This window comes from Monodelphis domestica, chromosome 7 (assembly GCF_027887165.1).
Source record: "Monodelphis domestica isolate mMonDom1 chromosome 7, mMonDom1.pri, whole genome shotgun sequence".
Classification (NCBI taxonomy): domain Eukaryota; kingdom Metazoa; phylum Chordata; class Mammalia; order Didelphimorphia; family Didelphidae; genus Monodelphis; species Monodelphis domestica.
Window position 1 is genome coordinate 50871700 of NC_077233.1, and position 16417 is coordinate 50888116.

The window sequence follows — 16417 nt, forward strand, 5'->3', positions numbered from 1 at the left end:
TGACCTGGGCCTCGTTCACACTGAGTTCTAATCTATCAAGCCAAATGTCATGTCCCAACTGGTCTTGAGCACAATATGTTCTTATTTCCCAGGCACTAGCATCACCTCCACCCAAAAGACCATCTTATCACCCATCAACAATGTGACTGTCACTTACAAAGTACCTGCTCTGAGTGAGGTGCTTTGGGAGATAGAATAATAATATACAAGACTTGGTCCTTGAAGGAGCTGATGCTCTAGAAGGGAGATGACAAGTGCACAAGTGACAATATAATTGAATGTGAAACATGACTGCATAAAAGAGATAAAATACTCCAGGAGAGTTCTGGGAGGAAAAATAGTCTTAAATCATTGTCCTTGAATAGTGCTTGATCGTTGATGGTAGCAGCTGACTCATAGTAGAGGGGCAGTATATCATGGTGGAAAGAACATTGGATTTGGAGTTAAGAAAACAGAGATTCAAGTCCTGAGTCAGATATTCATTAGCACTGTGACTAGGGATATGAGAGAGAGAGGAGAGGAGAGACAGAGACAGAGACAGACAGACAGACAGACAGAGAGGAGAGACAGGGAGACAGGGAGACAGGGAGACAGAGAGACAGAGACAGGGAGACAGAGAGACAGAGGGAAAGGGAGAGCACTGACTGCAGTGAGAGGATAAATCACTCATTGGTCACAGAGGTAGCATGTGCCAAAGGCAAGGATTGAACCCAGAGCTTCCTAGCTCTGGGACCAGCTCTCTGTCTACTACTCCCAGGCTTCCTCTCTAAACATAGTCTAGACCAAATTCACTGCTGAACTCAGCTCTGCTTTTATGATGCTATGGGAAAATACTGAGCCAAACCAAGGTCAGGATGCCATGAAATTAGGATGAATTAAAAGGCAAAAGAAAAAACAAGCCCAGATCTGATAACACATTCCTTGCCTTGCCTTATGTTTGGACTCTAAATAGCACAGGACAGATATAGTAACAGATGTCAGAACCTCCAGGTGCAACATTCTAAAGGGTCACAAGCAAGACACACTCCTCTTGCTCTGCTATTTCAGCAATCCAGGCCCTAGCTTGTCCCAGGGAGCAAGATCATGTCTTCCCTTGCCTTGCTACCCTCTCTTCCTTTTCCCCTTCCTCCCTTTCCCTCTTCTTTTCCCTCCTCTTCTCTCCCCTTTGAACAATGCTCACACAGCCCTTCATAACACCCCCCCAAAAGAATGTAAGTTAGAGCAAGGGCTTATTTTACAAATAAGGAATCCAAAGAACAGGCCCACAGATAGGCCATCATTTTTTTCAAAATGGCACTCTGGTCCTGACTTGAAATGCTTGGTCTAAAACAGCTGCTGGGCCACTCACTACTCATAGTCAGTATCTAAGTCAATTACAGGAATAGGCAATATTTTCAATATTAGCATTTATGTCTCAGAAATTAATAAATGCTATAAAGTAGGACCTGCTTTGGCCTAATCTATAACAATGTTATCTGAGTAAATAATTATTATAGTCAATATATGAAATAATTGTATAAATAAATAGTTTTTATCTTGTTATTTTTTAAGCTTGAGGAAAATGGTGAACATGTAATCATGCAAATTAAACTTTAAAGTGTGTCTAGGGTTCATTTCCATCCTCTCCCCCCACTTAGTAAGCTGGTTGTTAAACAATTATTATCACAACCCTGATAAGCTGCCAGCAACACACCCACTACCAAAGGGTGGCATTCCCAAACCAATCAGGGTCCTAAAATCCTAGATTTTTAGATGGAAGGGACTGCACAAATCCCCTTATTTTATAGTGGAAGAAACTAAGGTCTAAAGGCATTGAATGACTTTCCTAAGTCCACAAATTTTTAGGGGCCAAGCTGGGATTTGATCCCAGGAAGTATGACTCCAGAGCCAGAACTCTTTCCATTGCCCCAGAGTACCTTTCTGTTATCAGAATATAATTAGTATTGGGTCATGAAACCCAAACTTGGACCCCCCACCATAAAAAAAAACAACCTCTTTCCCTGAATTCAAGCTCCATTCCAAGTTTTACTTTTGTGGCCTGATTGACAGCACCCCTTCTCTTCTCAGTATTGGACTCTTCTACCACTGAGACTTTCAATCTTAAAAAATGCCCAGAGATTTCAGGAAAGGAACAAATCACTAAAGATGGCAGCACTCTGGGAAGGCTTCAGGAAGGAGGTGGGCTAAAACTGATCCTTGTTTAAGGATAAGTGGCTTTGGATCCATGATGTGGCTCAGAGATAGTCCATTCTATAAAATAAGGGTCTGTGTTTATATTAGAATTTAAAAGGTACTTTTGAATTAATGCCCCTATTTTATAGAAGAGGAAAATGAATCTCGGAGAAATAAAGCATAGCATCCGAGGTCACAGAGCCAGTAATTGTTCAGCATTAGGGTTTGAACTCTGGTCTTCCTGACTCCAGTGTGAGCACTCTTTCAATAATGCCTCATTTCTAGCCAACTCCAAAGGGCCGGTTATATTCTTTATCAAAGACAAAGGATCTCCCAAGGTCACTTAAAATCCTCAAAGGATAAATTTTCTTCTTTGGTCATATTCAAGCAAGCTCTTGACCTTGGCCTTGGCCAGAGGAATAAAGGAAATAGCTTTTGAAGTATATATCTTAGGTATAGGAGCTATTCTGCACTGAGAAGCCATAAGACTTGCATTCTAGTCTTATGTATCCTTCTAACAACCCATGTCACTTGGGACAAGTCAAGGTGAATCCCCCTTCCTGGGCCTTAGTTTTCCCATCTGTAAAGGGCAAGAGGCCAGACCTGAGGATCTCAGAGAACTCTTCCAGCTCTCCTACTCTCTGGTCCTGTTAGGGCTATTTCAAGAGCTGGAAGCTCTCCAAAATTGGATTGTCGGCATTGAGAGCAGGGACAAATGGCAGTGATCAAATCCAAGGGCTCCCTCAGCCACCTCCTTTTTGTTAATTTACTTCATAGAGAAAATAGCAAAGTCCCAGCAGCCTATTGGCAGGAGAAATGCAATTTAATTCAATAAGCACTTATTAAACACCAGACTCTGTGCCAGGCATGATGGTAAGCACTGGAGAGAGATGCAAAGACATAGAGGAACAGTCCCTACTGGCCTCAAGAAGGGGACATTCTACTGGGAGGGGGTTGTGTGGAGGGGATCGTGTATGTGGGTAAGCAAAGACAAAATCCATTAGAAATTAATGCACAGTAATTGGGGATAATGGGGAGGGGGAAGCATTAACAATTGAGAGAATTAGGAAAGGTCTCTTGCAGGAGAAGCCATTAGACTTGAACCTTGAAGTGAGCTATGGGTTCAAAGAGGCAGAAGGAAGCAGGAAGAATAAACCTGGCATTGGGAGAGTAGAAGGGAAGGGCCCAGGGAGGCAGAAGATGAAGCAGGAAAGAGCCAGTTTACTTGAATGTAGAATATATGATGGGAAGCCATGTTGATTCAGCCTAGAATGAGAGATAAGAGACCCTGGGAAGGGCTTTAAATGCTAAACACAGGAGTTTGTATTCTATCCTAGAGGAAATAGGGAGTCAATGAACATTCTGGAGCAGGGTAATGGCATGATCAGACTAGATATTTAATATTAGGAATATTAATTTTTCAGCTTTGTCATTTTTAAATTAATTTATCTATGTGTTGTTACATTAAATTTCCCAGACATCTCCCTCCCTCTCTCCCTTCCCTGTACTAGAGAAGGCATCACTTGACCATCTATCTATCTATCTATCTATCCATCCATCCTTCTATCTAACTGTCTATCTATCTATCTATCCATCCATCCATCCATCCATCCATCCTTCTATCTATCCATCCATCCTTCTAACTGTCTATCTATCTATCTATCCATCCATCCATCCTTCTATCTAACTGTCTATCTATCCATCCATCCATCCATCCATCCATCCTTCTATCTATCTATCCATCCATCCTTCTAACTGTCTATCTATCCATCCATCCATCCATCCATCCATCCTTCTATCTATCTATCCATCCATCCTTCTATCTGTCTATCCATCCATCCTTCTATCTATCCACTCATCCTTCTATCTAACTGCCTATATATCCATCCTTCTATCTGTCTATCCATCCATCCTCTATCTATCTGTCTATCCATTCATCTATGTCTGTCTGTCTATATAAATACATGTATGTATATGCATATGTTCTGTGTGCATATATATGTTTATATGAATATATCTATATAGAAATGTGTGTATATTTATGTATGTGGGAATGTATATATAAAACTATGTCTTGCAGCTTTATGAAGGATGGATTGGGAAAAGGAGAGAGTGGAGGCAGGGAAGCTAGGGGAGAAGTAATAATAATAGCTATCATTGATATAGTAAATTTGGGTTTGTAAAGTATCTTGAATAGGTTATTTTATACTTCCAACAACTCTTTGAGGTATGGACTATAATTGCTCTCATTTTACAGATGAGGAAACTGAGGTCAAATAACTTGCCAGGGTCACTCAGCTAGTAAGAATCTGAGATAAACTAAGGTCTTCCTGACACCAGGTCCTCTGCTTTCTCTACCATGCTACCCAGCTAATGAAATTAAAGTAGTAGCTGTGTGAATGGTGAGGAGAGGATGTCTGAGATATATAGAGACTGTGGCACTATCTAGATGTGGCCACCGATTAGATATGGGAGGTAAGTGAGAGTAAAGAACCAAAGACTGATGGGAATGAGCCCCATGTCTTTAGATTCCATTAGGACTTTCAAACTTGTCCATTTGAAGGAGGCAGCGTGGCATCTGGACAGTGGGAAGTCTGATGACTTTGGGATTAAAGGAGTTCTTTTACTATGTTTCACAAACCAGGAGAGAGACCTCAGAGGTCATCTTGGCCAACCATCTCATGATACAGGGGCAGAAAGGAGGCTAGAGAATTTGGCTACTTCATACTGCTAAATTCTCTGGCTCCATACCCAGAGCTCTGTGTGCCACATTGATTTCTTGGGATGTCACTTCTTTCTGGATCTTATCTTTGGACATCTCTGACATAAAGGGATTGGACTGGATGACCTCTGAGGTCTTTTCCATCTCTAAAGATAACACATTAAGGGCAGCTAGGTGCTGAGTGTGGAGTCAGGAAGCCCTGAGTTCAAATTTGACCTCAGATGCTGTACTAGCTATGTGACCCTGGGAAAGTCACTTAACACTGTTGCCTTGGTTTCTTCATCTGTAAAATGACCCAAAGAAGGAAATGATAAACTACTCTAAGAACTTTACCAAGAAAATTTCAAATAGGCTTACACACAACAACAAAGGATAGCAAAAGGGACTTATGTCACATCTCCATTCTTTTTTGACAAATAAGATTCTTGAAATGCTCTGTGTAAAATATTTTTGGGGGCCAACCATTCCTACTTCCAATGGGAAGCAGAACTATCTGTTTGAAAGGCAGGGTAATTCATATGGATGATTTTGACACAGATCCAATCTTTTCAACTAATCTTTGAAACAGTCCAAGGCAAATGGGGCCGAATTTCACAACCTGCTCTCCTGGAGGTTCAGGACAGCTCCAAGCAACTGACACTCAGAGTTAAATCTATCTGATCCTCATCAAGCCACACACAGTTGGTCATTAGTTGACTTCCTACTTAATCCCTAGCCAGCCCTGCAATAGTAACCTCATATAAGCACATCTGTGGCAGCTGTAAACTGTGGTCTTTACAGTGAAATGGCAAAAGGCCAACTAGGCAGCCATGTTTAAAGCTACAATAAGAAAACTGGTCTCCTGAGAAGGAAACTCCCTTCACTCCAGGCTCCTGGCCAGAATTGAGTTAACTCATTAGTGTCTCTAACTAATTAAAGGACTAGAATTCCATGCAACACTATGGATCCCATAGAAAACAAATAATTTGTATTTCAGTCTTTTTTTAGTCATGTCTGACTCTTCTTAAACTCATTTGGGGTTTTCTTGGCAAAGATGCTGGAGTGGTTTACCATTTTCTTCTTCAGCTCATTTTTTACAGATGAAACTGAAACGAAAATGGTTAAGTGATTTGCCCAGGGTCATACAGCTAGTAAATGTCTGAGTCCAAATTTGAACTCAGGTCTTCCTGATTCCAGATCCAGTGCTAGCTGGCCCAAAGCAGCTAGGTAATGCAGTGGTTAGGGCAAGAGGCCTAGAGTCAGAAAAACTCATCCTCGTGACTTAATCTAGCATAAGACATTTACTATCTGGGTCACCTTACCTTGGACAAGTCACTTACCCTGTTTGCCTCTGTTTCCTCACCTGGAAAAAATGAGCTGGAGAAAGAAATGGCAAATATTCCAGTATCTTTTTGCCAAGAAAATCCCAAAGAGTTAGCCACAACTGAAAAGCAATGAACAAACACATAGCTATCTGTCCAATAGATACTGTGGGAAAGTCTGATGGTTGAGGCCATTTTCCTTAGGCTGATAGTCAAAGTAGTATGTATTTTAGTAGCTAGTATTTAGAAGCCTTGATGTGAAGTCTAGCTAACTGGATGGTGATACAAAATCTGGACAAATGACTGAACACAGATGACAATCAGTCCTTGTGCTTAACTGTGAAGAGATTACAAAGAAAATGAGAACTTTTTCAGAAGCTAAGAAACTCTTACTTTTTCCCCTTTTGCAAATTAACTTTAAAATCGAACAAAGTAATGACAATCAAAACAAAAGGACTTTCAAAAAAATCTGCGAATTTGATATTTAAGTTGTAAACTCCTGTAGGAAGGAACCAGGATAATGTGAATTGTTTTGACATGATGCCCAGCCTTCTAGGCATTGTCCAAGTCCAAGCATTCTGGATATGATCCAAGTTTTTACTAGAATTTTATACCAGAGATGAATCTGCTTTTTGACAAAGTCTAGGGTCCTTTCTGGGATCCTAGATTTTAGAGGTAGAAAGAAACCCAAGAAATTATCCAATCCAATCATTTTACAGAAGAGAAAACTAAGGTTCAGAGACATTTTCAGCCAGATAATGTGATCCAGGACTCCAAACGAGATTTTCTGATTCAAAACCCAATGATTCTTCTATCATGCCATAGAAGAGACAATCTCCTTCTAACCTTAGGAAATTGCATACTGCTGTCTTGGCTCTGAGATGGCGTATAAGTGGATCATTTCAAATTTCTCCCAAATAGGGGCTCTGAGAACCTTATCCTCAGAAATTCGTCATGTGGCCATTCCTCCACCAATGCAGAACCCAGACCATCTATGACCTAATAGATAAATCCTAGGAAGTTTCCTGAGCCACATTGAGATTAAATGACTTGACTATAACCATATAAATGTTTATTATTATTGTTATTATTACCCTGACCTCAACAGTTAGTGTCAGAAGTAAGATCTGAACCTAAGCCTTTCTACAAGCAAACTCAGCATTCTAACCACTATTGTTATGCTATTCTTGGGCAGAAAAAAGAACCCAAAACTTAACCTCCTTTAAGATTTCACCTTCTCCCCTCTTCTGACTCTTAACACTAGTAATAATTATTTTGATCTAATGAGTCAGAACCAGCCAATTATGTGTGGAACAATCAGACAGTTATCAGTCATATTGATCCCCAAATCAATTTCTGAATTCTATGTGCCTTGAAATATGTTATTTTTACTCTTTAGGGCATAGACACCAATACTTTTGATCTCAGCTAACTATGAAATGTTTTTAAATCCTTTAATGATTTCATTACAATTTTCTAGAAAAAGTAATATAAAATTAGACTGCCAATTTTTTAATTAGGCACGCTGCCTGTATGTGAAATTAGGCACTGATTTTTAATTTTGAGGGAAACAAAATCCATGTTGCAAAACTAGCAAGATAGAATTAATGTCAATTTCAATTATGTAATTATCTAGGGAGATAAATGGCCCTGCCATATGTTGTCCTCCTCAGACCACTTCCATTGTGTTGGATTCCAGGTACAAGGGAAAGCATCTAGGAGAGGGCAGTAGGTAAAAGGAAGACAATTAAGTCTAAATAAAGAGCCATTGAAGGAACTGGCAACCATTTAGTCTAGAATAGAGAAGACTGAATGGTGGAGGAGGAAGAAAAGAGGGGAAAACAGAAGGATGATAGGAATCTTTCAGCTATTTGAAGGTCAGTCATAAAGGAGACAATTTAGATTTACTCTGCTTCTAGTCTCAGAGGACCAAATAAAGAGGGATGGACGGAAGTGACAAAGAAGCAAATTTAAGCTTTTTGACAGGAAACATTTCCAAAGAGAATTATTCAGGAGTGGAATGAGTTGCCCATTGGGAAGGAGTAGGTTTCCTGGCATTGGAAGTCTTCAAGAAAAGAAGGATTAAGTATTTGTTGGATACGTAGTAGAGGATAATGTCATCCAGGTATGGGTCAAACTGGATAGTCCATAAATTTTCTTACTACTCTGTAATTTTAGGATTGAGAAAGTAGATATTTTAGAATTGTTTAGATAAATATTTAACCTCATTTAGATCATCCAAAACCACATTTCATTTGAAAGGGATGACATTTTTCCAACGTTTCCTTCTTTGTACAAATCTGGAGAAGTCAATGACTTTCATAAAACTATTTCAGTTGCAGTAAATTGGTCACTGAAGTTGGGTCAGTGAACTCAAGTTCAAATTCTAGAACTCTTATTGACTACTTCAGTGATCTTAAGTCCCATAACCTTGATGAACTTTTGTTTTCTTATCCACAAAATGTGTGTTCTTGACTACATGATCTCTAAAGTCTCTTCCTGCTATAAATCCATTATCTTATGAAAATCAAAGCTGATTTGGATAGTTTCTCTGATCTGAATGTCCAGATCCTTCACTGTCAGTCATCTTTAAGCATATGTGAGTACCCAGATGATGTATTTAATTATTCCTACAGCTTTTGATACACCGGTGAATCTGTGAGCTCTTCAACTTAAGAATTCCACCTCCACAGTTTCCTATCTTGTACAATTCCTTTCCACATCTTTCCATAAAATAAAGGATTAATCCAAAGGACAGGAGGTCTCCTCTGTCCCTTTTAATATTTCATGGAGATCTATATACTAGTTGGGCTATCTTTCAGTTAGCCTTCATTCTTATAAGATGAATGTATCTCCTTTTCTACCCATGCATGTTCTCAATGTTTTCTTTGTTAACTTCTGAAACATACCATGTATTCCATAACTAATTCATACCCATTGTGTATCTCTCTTCTGATCACTAGGTCACTGGTGATTTAATTCTTTTGAATTCATGGTTCACCTTGACTCACTGCTATATAATGCCACCAGAACCCCAAAGGGTATTCTAAAAGACTTTCAATGCAAGGACAGCTATATGTTCCAAAAAGCATTGTAAAATTTTCTAAACTCAATCCGATCTGATCTGATCTCTACTTCCAATTCAAGTATATCTCTGGGCCCAGGTTTTTTCTGATCCTCCAAGATTTTAGTATCTCCCCATTTAACTAACGACTTTATTTTTATATCCTTTATTCCTTGAGCATATATATTGATCCCCCCAAAAGAAGGTGAGCTTCTTGAGATCAAGGACATTTTTATTTTTGTCTTCCTATCCCCAGTGCTTACCATAGTGCCTGTCACATAGTAGGTGCTTTATAAATGTTTCTTAATAAACTGATAATATTGACTGTACCCAGGTTGCGTACAATATACTGCACTTGTGAACTAACTCAATGGACTTCCCTTTGGACTGCATGCCATTCCTTGGACAATATGAATTCTTCTTTCACTTAGTTTATTCTGTGTGGACCACTAGGACAGTCACTTGACTGACTATTGATCCCACAGAGGAGACATTGAAGTGCCTCAATGGGGTATACAATCAATGTAATGTAGATGAAATCATCTCTAAGGTTCCTTCAAGAGCTAAAACTGTGACCCTTTAATCGATTTATAAAAGTAGTGTCTGGAGAACCTCATGTACTATCCAGTCCAATCGAATAAGCACTTACTAAGACCCTAAAACATATAAGACACTGTACTGGACAGTGAGAATGCATGACACAAGAAGCTTAAATTCCTCTGGATGGATACAACAGTAAACAAACTAGGTCAGAAAGAGCTCTAATATAGAATAAGTAAGGACTAAGTAACAGGGCCTCCTATCCTGGGATCTATGATTTTTTAAAACATTTTTATAACTATTTCCATATCATTTGTTTCCTTTGTAAACCCACATATTTTGCTTTGTGCATTAAAAATTATTCTAAGAAAGGACCCATAGGGCTTCATTAGCCTGTCAAAGGGATTCATGATACCAAAAATGATAAGAATTCCTACAGAAGAGGTTGAATAAATGCTGAGCTTTATTTTTTATTTTAATTTTTTTATTTAATTGCTTAATTTAGAGTATTTTTCCAGGATTACAAAAATCATGTTCTTTCCTTCCCCTCCTCCCCCCCATCTCCCATAGTCGACAAGCAATTCCACTGGGTTTTACATGTCGTTGGTCAAGACCCATTTCCATATTATTGATATTTGCACTAGGGTGATCATTTAGGGTTTATAACCCCAATCCAAAGAGATAATAAGGAAAATGCTGAGCTTTAAATGAAAGTAAGAGGGAGTAATAAGGTAGAACTGCATCCTAGGTATAAAGGACAGTCCAAATACACTCACAATGGTAGGAAAAAGAGATGAATGGGCAAATTAGGAAAAGCAATTATTGTTACATTTAGATTTCACATCTAGTTCTTTGACACTGGGACCACCTTTGGTGAGCAAGCCTCTACATGTTTTATGCCTCACAGAGAATCACTGAGCAAAGTTATTTGCAAGTTGTTTCTTTCAAATTTAAATTCCAAATTTCAATTTAAATTGAGTGATCTTATCAGGAGATATGTTTCCCTTCTGAAAAAAGATATTATTTTGCTCTATCAAATATTGTTATTTTTAATAATAAGCAAACCATAGCAATAACAGGTTCTTATATTCTCCACTCCAGGGTTTCTTTACTTTGTCAAGTAGCGGACCCCATTAGTAGTCTGGTGAAGTCTATGGATCCTTTCTGAGAATATTATTTTTAGACACATAAAGTAAAACATATAGGGCTATGAAGGGGATCAACTATATTGAAATACAGTTGTGAATTAAAATTAAAAGGTCATAGACTTAAGAATAAGAACCTATGTCCCGTATATTTCAGGCAAAAATAAGATTATGAAGATGAGATCTGCTAAAGTTTAGCCAGAACACAGATTATAATACAGTCAAGGAGTAGGGAATAAGGTGGGCAGGTAGGTTGGACCTAAACTGTGGAGGACTTTGAATACCATGATTAGTAACTACTGAATTTTTCCAGAGTTGGAAATGACCTCACAGTAATTTAGTACAACCCATACATGAAAAATAATTCTCTGTGTAATATAATTGGTCATCTAGTATTTGCTTGAAGATTTCCATAAGAGGAATTCGTGGCTTCTCTAGGCATACCATTCTACTTTGGGGTAGTTTTAATTGTTTGAAGCTCTTCCTTTTACCAAACCTAAATTTGCCTCGGAGTTCCCATGCATTGCTTCTAGCTGGGCTCACTGAAGAGAATAAATGTAAATCCCTATTCCAGGGGACAGTTCTTTTAAATATATAAAGACAGCTATCATTACCCAACGAAGCTTTTTCTAGGCCAAGAACCCTTGTTTTGGTTGATGAATCTCCATATGGTACAAGGTATCTTCACCTTCCTGGTTATACTCATCTGAACATTCTCCAATGACCACTTTATTTCCTAAAACTAATGATGTCCCAAAACTGAACTTAACATTCTAGATATGATCTGACTAGGGCTGGAGAATTTTCCTACTTTATTCAGTAAGGACTGGGGAACCACTTTAGGTTTCAATATAGAGGAGAAACATTATCATAGCCCAATTTTAAAAAGATGACATTGGCAACAATATGGATAATGACTTAGAAAATGGTTAAGCTAGGGAAATAGAAGACTTTTATTATGTAACTATTGCATATATATATATATATATATGTATATATATATATATATATATGTAGTCCTCATTTTGGCCTTCTCTCCTCTGACCACCTCTATATTTTAAATGCTAAGAGATTAGGACCAAATCTAAATAATATTTGTATCTCAGATTTGGTAAGTCTAGGAGAGGAAGAAAATAGGGGAAACAACATAAATTGAGGCATTATGGGAATTAGTATGGAATGGCTTTTGCCAGAGATGAGAGCTGGTAGACAGTAATGCAAATAGCCTGACAATAGTGATTATTATGGGAATGGAAGCAGATTTTCATCACTCTTCACTTTAGGATGCAAAACCTTGTAAATTGATGCTTGACCTGTCTTAGGACAACCCACAATTTGTAGTGAGTAAGTGATAAAAATGATTTTTTATTAGCACCTGCTGTTCCTATTGAGTAAGGTGAGGTAGCCCAAGTGATAATAATACCAATTATTCTTTACAGGGAGATGGGCTTTTAGTGCTTATTTGTGATACTCAGTTAAAGATTCTTCTGGGCTCTAGCCATGTCCTGTTTCTTCATTGGCAGGCTATCCACTATATGGAACTGATTCCAAAAGAAATGCAACCAGTCACAGGGACTGAAGGAGCTTTCCTCCGCAGACGGCAACTGATGAGGCAGCTGCCAATTTATGATCAAGACCCTTCTCGATGCCGCAGCCTTTTGGAAAATGAAGTGAAACTGATGGAAGATTTTGTCAAGAAATATAAAAGTGATGCCCTTGGAGTGGGAGAGGTAGCCCTCCCAGGTCAAGGTGGCCTGCCCAAAGATGAGGGAAAGCAACAGGAAAAATCCGAAGGGGCAGGAAGCACACCACCCACCACAAATGGAAGTGTTGGTGACTCAACAAAGGAAGTGGAATATGTAAGTATTTTGCCTCTCATGGGTTTCATTCCAAGTTCCTAAGTTTCCTTCACTCTCAAAGTAAAGGCCTGCCTCGTCTAGATTCAACTTAACAAACATTTAATTAAGAACCTGCTTTGTGCCCAACAATGTGCATTGGTGATGCAAAGAATGAAACAGTCCTTGTCCTCAAAGAACTTTCACTCTACTAGGGGGTACCTAGGTCAGTAAATATTAAATATATTCATATGAAATACAAACTAATTTCAGAGGGTAGCATTAACATTTGGGGGCATCAAAAAAGGCTTCTCAAAGAAGATGGTAGTTGAGCTGAGTCTGAAAGAAAGTCAGAGCTTCTAAGAGTAGAAGTGAAGAGGAAGAATATTCTAGACCTACGATAGAGCTAGGACAAAGGCAGGGAATTTGGAGATCTATGGTTCCTTCCAACTCTGTCATCCTATAAAGAAGCAGAGGTTGACTCTTGCATAGAAACAGTCTTGTTATCTTGAGTTTCACCAAGGGCTTTCAAGATGATGGTGTCTATCAACAACTATTTTGAGGACACATAGCAAAATCAAAGAACCACTAGCTGCTCTAAGTTAGGACTGCAAGACAAGTTTCTCTTATAAACAAAAGTGATAACAGTCAACAAAAGCATTAAGCTTTTAGGGTTAATTGCCCAACATCCAGATTTCTCTCACTATTCCTGCTTTTCCTTTAGCTATTATAAACCATAAACTATTTTCTTCTTTTTCTTCAGAAATATTTAACACTTTGAAGTTCTGACAAAGAACTTTATATCAATTATCTTAACCGAGCCTTCCAACAAGCCAATGAGACAGGTCATACTGTATTTGGTCCATTCCTGTGATCCCATTTGTGGTAGAAACTCCCAACAAAGAAACTGTTTGTACTTCATAGTCTAAAGGAGATGCCTAGGCCACTGACATTAAATGATTTGTCTAAGGCTTTCCAGCCAGAATATGTCACAGGAAGGCAACTCTCTATTCCTTGTTCCATGCTTTCTCTCTCATGAATTATCATCCCATTTTTTTAAAGGAAACTAAGGCCTACAGAGGTTGTATAATTGATAGGGATATACAGTCTAGAGCCAGAAGGAGCCTTAGAAATCATGTAGTCAAACTCAACTAGAATCTGTACATAAGATTCCTTGTGGGCAGCATATTGACTTGGAAAACTGCATAGTAGCATTATCTATGTTCTACTGCATTTTAATTTGTTTTGGTAAATATTTACCAATCATATTTTAATTTGTTTTGGATAATACTAGGGACCACATCTCTGATGCAGACCATTGTCTAGGTCATAAGAGGCATTTAATGGAAGCTGATTGGTTGGGAATACAAACATCTTGCTTATCAGATGAAGAAACTGAAGACTAGTTTCTGAAGGCTTTCTCAAGGCCATACATTTGGCGAGCAGCAGAGCTGCAGTTTGAGGTCCTATGACTGAATTCAGTCATCTTGCCATTTCTGTCTTGTTGCAATTGATATTGAGTCATCTTCCAGGCATGTCTAATTCTTTGTGACCACATTTGGGGTTTTCTGGGTTTTCTTGGAGTGGTTTGCTATTTCCTTCTTCAGCTCATTTTACATATGAGGAAACTGAGGCACATAGGATAAAATGACTTATTAGGTAGGATTCAAAGGCTCTTCTGACCTTGAAATTAAGGACCTCATCCTTTCCCCCATGCTATTCCTAGAGTCAGAGCTGGAACTCAAAACCAGCACTTAGGACTCTAAGCCCAGGGCTCTTTCCATAATATTACACTGGCAGGGGATAAAGGAGATAGAAGAGGAAGAGAAGGAAAGAAGCATTTCTATAGCTCTCATGGTGTATCAGGCACTGTACCTAACACGTTATAAATATTAGCTCATTTGATTCTTACAACAACCCGAGGAGCACATTTGAGGAGGTAGAGAGAACCTGGGACAGCCCAGGGAATGCTATTGAAGAACATGTTATTCTACATTATAAGGAAAGATAATCTTGGAGCCACCAGGACATGGAGATGAGTGTCACAACCGCCCTAGCCTTCACCATTCTTCTATTCTAGAACTAATTCTAAGATAGAAGGTAAGAGTTATTTTTACAAAAAGATAACAGTATTTGCACTTCATACTTTCATAGCGTTGTTGAGAAAACAATATTTTCTAAATTGAAAAGGGTTATATACATGAGGACTACAACCTTTAGGACTAAAGCTTCTGTCTGGAAGCACCAATATGATCTCTTGACATGTTAATAGCCAAAAGCATATCTTCAGAGCTTGGAGAGTGTTGACTCAAATATATTCGCCCAAGAGTTTCCAAGTGGGAGATTCTAAGAAAAAATCACATGCTGGAGATCATTTAAGTGGGTCTTTGAGCCAATGATCAGCCTCCTCTGACGTTGTTTTCTCTGGGAAAGTAAGATACAGAGCAAAACTGAAGAACTTTGACTCTTTTTTTTCCTTCAGCTGTTAATGGGCAATGACTTTATCATTGTATTTAAGAATAAATGTCATCCCAGTGGCCCAAGGAGAAAAAGAGATCCAATTGTGGTGCTCCATTTTGTACTCCAATTGGGTTTCCCACCAGTTGACTTACACTTAAAGCTGGAACAAACGAGATAGGATGCCAAGTGAATAATCAAGGTTTCAAAGTCTCTGCAAGCTCCCTGAAGGAGATGATAGATGGTAGAAGTTATAGTCTAACCCCTTCATTTTACAGACACAAAAAGCCTATGACTTGTCCAAGGTTCAATTGTCAGCAACTGGAAAAGCTAAGCTTGGAATCAAGACCCTTAGACTCTAAATCCTTGATCCTTTTCATTGTGAAAAGGTGCCAGTAATGCCATGAGTCTCTCACAATTCATTTTGCTAGCAAACAAATCTAGTAGTGGTCCCCCACCTCCATGCCCCACGAGAGCAGGAATCATTAACCCTTTTAGCCAAGGATACTTGGGGCAATATTACAAGGCTTATGGATCCCTTCTCAGTATAACACTTGTTGTCTACAGTTATAAGGGCAGCTGGGTGGCACAATGGGTAGAGTGCTGGGTCAAACATGAAGGCGCATCTTCCTGAGTTCAAATCTGACTACAGACTCTTACTGGCTGGGTGACCCTGGGCAAGTCAAGTAACACTGTTTGCCTCAGTTTCCTCATCTATAAAGGGAGCTGGAGAAGAAAATGGCAAGCCATTGCAGAATCTTTGCTCCCAAAAATGGGAGTCACAAAGAGTCCAGCACAACTAAAAATGAGTGACTAACATCACCACTTATATAACTGAAGAAAACGCTAAACTTCAGTTACAGGGTAGTGAAACTCTTAAAGACATAATGTAGTTTGTGCTTTGTCAAGTCCCTTTACCCCAGGTGAAGAATCCTGACCCTAGAATCAAGTCTGGGACTATAGGACAAAAAACATATTAGATTTAGTATTGGAAGGGGCTTTAGAGATCATTTCATCAAAGCCTTCTCCCTTGCTTATCAAAGGAAAACTCAGAGTTTTGCAAACTTAATACATTATAGAAATACAAGCTAGTATTAGCTGTTATTACAGTGCAGATGAAGGAACTGGGTTTCTGAGCAATTAACAGACGTGCCCAAGGCCACTCGGGTCAGGGACAGAAT

General features: G+C 38.9%; 1 protein-coding gene across 3 annotated transcripts in view; it reads left to right on the forward strand.

Moving 5' to 3' along the window:
- Window positions 1–16417, forward strand: part of LMCD1 (LIM and cysteine rich domains 1) — an 88029-nt gene that overhangs the window by 55937 nt on the left and 15675 nt on the right. For all 3 annotated transcript variants that reach the window (XM_001374941.5, XM_007500143.3, XM_056804573.1), the window contains one exon: window positions 12468–12803. In XM_001374941.5, coding sequence (XP_001374978.3) covers window positions 12468–12803 — 336 coding nt within the window. The remainder of the gene's footprint in view (window positions 1–12467; window positions 12804–16417) is intronic.